This window comes from Triticum aestivum, chromosome 1A, assembly GCF_018294505.1.
Source record: "Triticum aestivum cultivar Chinese Spring chromosome 1A, IWGSC CS RefSeq v2.1, whole genome shotgun sequence".
Classification (NCBI taxonomy): Eukaryota; Viridiplantae; Streptophyta; class Magnoliopsida; order Poales; family Poaceae; genus Triticum; species Triticum aestivum.
The window spans coordinates 533942260-533945774 of NC_057794.1; the positions used below are offsets into that span (position 1 = coordinate 533942260).

Genomic DNA, 3515 nt, shown 5'->3' on the forward strand with positions numbered 1-3515 from the left:
GTGTGATTAATGTATCGAGGTTTCGTGGCACAATATATAATCCCAAATATTATTGAAACCATCAATTGTGCTCTTGACATACTCTCTTTTTCAATTTTTTTTTATGATTTTGCACCCTTCGTAAACATCCACAATATACTCATATACTAATGATCAAATTCATTTTCAAATTTCATGTTTGGTGAAAATAACAATTTGTTTCCAGGCATTGCAAATAAAAAATTCAAGTACTTTTTCAAAAGAATATTTGCTATTTTAGTTCCCAATTTTTGTTTTTCCACCCATATCGCAAATGGATGGAATTTTCCAACAAAATTATTGGCACATACTCACTCTAATATCTGCACACCATATGTTCTTTAAAGCTTTCTATTCTACAATGAAGGGAGCATGTGCTCTGCACAGAAGAAATTCACACCCCATATAACAACACGACATACACAAATGAGTTGTGGTTGATGCTTAGTCAAATCATGTGTGGTACTAAAAACTTGCATGAATCAACAGTATATGCTATCATGGCGATAAAGACAAAGTATCAGGTGCAGAAGAACTGGATGGGTGATCCGTGCATTCCAAAGACTATGGCCTGGGAAAGGTTGACGTGCGGTTATGAGGTCACAACCCCCCATAGGATCAAAGCCGTGTAAGTATTTTAGATTTGAGCATCATAATTAAATTCACTTCAACATGAAAATACCTAATGGAATATCATGTAAAACTCGATAATGATACTCATCCGGCGGAGGTTCGCTTTATGTAGAGATTTATCAGTCACCGGTCTCAGTGGTGATATAACATCTTCTTTCATAAATCTCAAGGCTCTCCAGTACTTGTAAGTTGATTTTCTATAATGTTTTTAAGATTCGTCATGGTTCCTTTTTGCACCAAAAAATGGCGAAAGGTAATCTTGGCCCACATTTTTTTAGGAATCTGTCAAACAACAAATTGACAGGCTCAATTCCAGATGCCCTTTCACAATTACCTTCATTGACGGTTATGTAAGTCCTGCAACTTCTGACAATTAATTTTGCACCCAAGATATTAATTCAACTCCTGCAAATTTTCTTTTTCGTTAGAGATTTGTCAGGTAATCAGCTCAGTGGTTCAATTCCCCCTGGACTTCTCAAAAGAGTTCAAGATGGCTCCCTCAATTTTAGGTCAGCTTCCATGTTCTTCTAGTTCCATCACATATAATACTAGATAAATTGGATGGAACATTTTCATTTCATATTTTTTGGTAGATATGAGAACAATCCAAACATTTGCGCAAGTGACAATTCATGCCAGTCGGCGCCTAAAAGGAACAACAAGCTGGCTATCTATATTGTTGTCCCTCTACTTGTGGTTGTGGTGATGGTATCATTAGCAATAGTGATCTTTTTCTTGGTAAGACGAAGACAACAAGGTGAGGCATCAACATAAGTGTGCATAACAATTATCTAGTCCATGAACACTATTGATGCTGCCATTTGTCAACTATATGCTAGTAAATGGTGACCGTGGGGGCTGTTCATTGCAACTTGAGAACCGTCGGTTCACCTACAAACAACTTGATATGATAACAAAGGGATTCAAGAGGATTCTTGGCCGGGGAGGTTTCGGGATTGTCTATCATGGCTTCCTAGAAGATGACACTGAGGTGGCCGTGAAATTGCGATCTCGTACTTCTAAGCAAGGTGTCAATGTGTTCCTCGCAGAGGTAGGATCTCATTGACTTCAGTTGGTGAGGTTTTTTTGAATGTGCGTGAGTCTTACACGTCACTACATTAAGACATTCAAGAGTTTAAGTCAATCATAATGCCTAGCCATTAGCCACACCTAGTGCACATGCAACAAAAAACTAAGCATTTTTTGATCTTGGATTTGGTGGGATATGAACATTTGTGCAGGCTCAGATTTTGACGCAGATTCACCATAAGAATCTTGTCACCATGATTGGCTATTGTAAGGATGGAAAAGACATGGCACTTGTGTATGAGTACATGTCAGAAGGAACACTACAAGAGCATATTATAGGTAATATGTACATAATGTAAATTGTTTAGCCGTGTGGTTTCAAATTGGTACCAACAAAGTGATTGCTACTATACCGTGACCTATCACTTCAAAGTACTATCTGGCGGAATGTTCACAATTGATCCATAGAATCATCGCATGTCTGATGTTGGAAAATTCAAAATGCCCATATATTTGCAGGAAGAGACGATAATGGAGAAGGTTTACTGGATTGGAGACAGAGACTTCGAATTGCACTTGAATCTGCCAAAGGTACTAGCTTTGAATACAATGCCCCTTTTGCTTCTATATGTTTGTATTACCAAAAGGTTTAGGGAGGGATGCTTTGTTGATGTTGTGATGTGCAGGGCTTGAGTACTTACACACCGGGTGCAGCCCGCCTCTCATCCACATGGACGTGAAGCCCACAAATATCCTCCTAAATGCAAGTCTGGAGGCCAAGATTGCCGACTTCGGCATGTCTAAGGCCTTCAAACATGACAAGGACACACATGTATCCACAAACACACTCGTTGGTACCTATGGATACGTTGATCCAGAGTACCTGGCAACAATGCAACCAACTACAAAGAGTGATGTGTACAGTTTCGGTGTCGTGTTGCTGGAGTTAGTCACCGGAAGGCCAGCTATACTGCCAGAGTCTCCGATGCCCATCAGCATCATCCATTGGGTGAGGTCCCAGCTAGCTGAGGGCAACATTGAGAGCGTGGTGGATGCGTGCATGCATGGTTGTTATGATGTGAACAGTGTGTGGAAGGTGGCAAACATCGCTCTGGAGTGCACCGCACAGGTGTCGGTGGAACGTCCCACCATCAACCACGTGGTGGTGCAGCTCCAAGAGTGCCTTAAGCTTGAGGATTGCTATGCAAGGAGTGATATGAGTGGCGGCTTGTACATCGGCAGTGGCAGCCATGACCCAAACTTGAATAATGAATCTCAGGACAATGTCACATCAGAGATGGAGTATGTGTCTAGAAGGATGGCAACAAGGACCACCGATCCTGTTGCACGTTGAAGACCCGTTCATTCGGTTGAAAGAAGTCACAATTGCCCTTTTGTGTCATTGAAGGGAACTCTGTGTGCTTTAATATGTCCTTATTTACCAACACGCAAATGGGAAATGTTCAGATATTTGAAAACCCAAGTATGATGTGTTTTTGAGGGTTTGTGCTACTTAATATATGGCCTTTGGCCTTTTTGCAAAAGAAAGTATGCTTAATTCTTAATTCTTTTGAAATACATGGGTATCTAAGACTATGTACTCTTCCCTAGGTCTCTCTATTGACTTTTGTTTCCATGGGAACTTTGTACTCTTCTTCCAAAAATTGATTTCAGTGTGCTAATGTTTGTATTCACTTGAAATTGGTAATTGGACTCCTGACACCAGCTTCAATTTCCTCCATCCATTTTTTCCGATCCGTATGTAGATTTTTGCCGAGAAGATACATATTAGTTAGTGCGGAAAACAAAAACAAAAACAAATGCTCTAAAACCCC

At 40.2% G+C, this 3515-nt stretch overlaps 1 protein-coding gene across 1 annotated transcript in view; it reads left to right on the forward strand.

Moving 5' to 3' along the window:
- LOC123043522 (putative leucine-rich repeat receptor-like protein kinase At2g19210) overlaps positions 1-3034 on the forward strand; it is a 5515-nt gene extending 2481 nt beyond the window's left edge. The window contains exons 4-12 of the mRNA XM_044466029.1: positions 508-646; positions 764-835; positions 930-1001; positions 1080-1160; positions 1245-1412; positions 1474-1702; positions 1893-2019; positions 2200-2271; positions 2367-3034. Of these exons, the coding sequence (XP_044321964.1) occupies positions 508-646; positions 764-835; positions 930-1001; positions 1080-1160; positions 1245-1412; positions 1474-1702; positions 1893-2019; positions 2200-2271; positions 2367-3034 (1628 nt within the window). The remainder of the gene's footprint in view (positions 1-507; positions 647-763; positions 836-929; positions 1002-1079; positions 1161-1244; positions 1413-1473; positions 1703-1892; positions 2020-2199; positions 2272-2366) is intronic.
- The last annotated feature ends 481 nt before the right edge of the window (positions 3035-3515 follow it).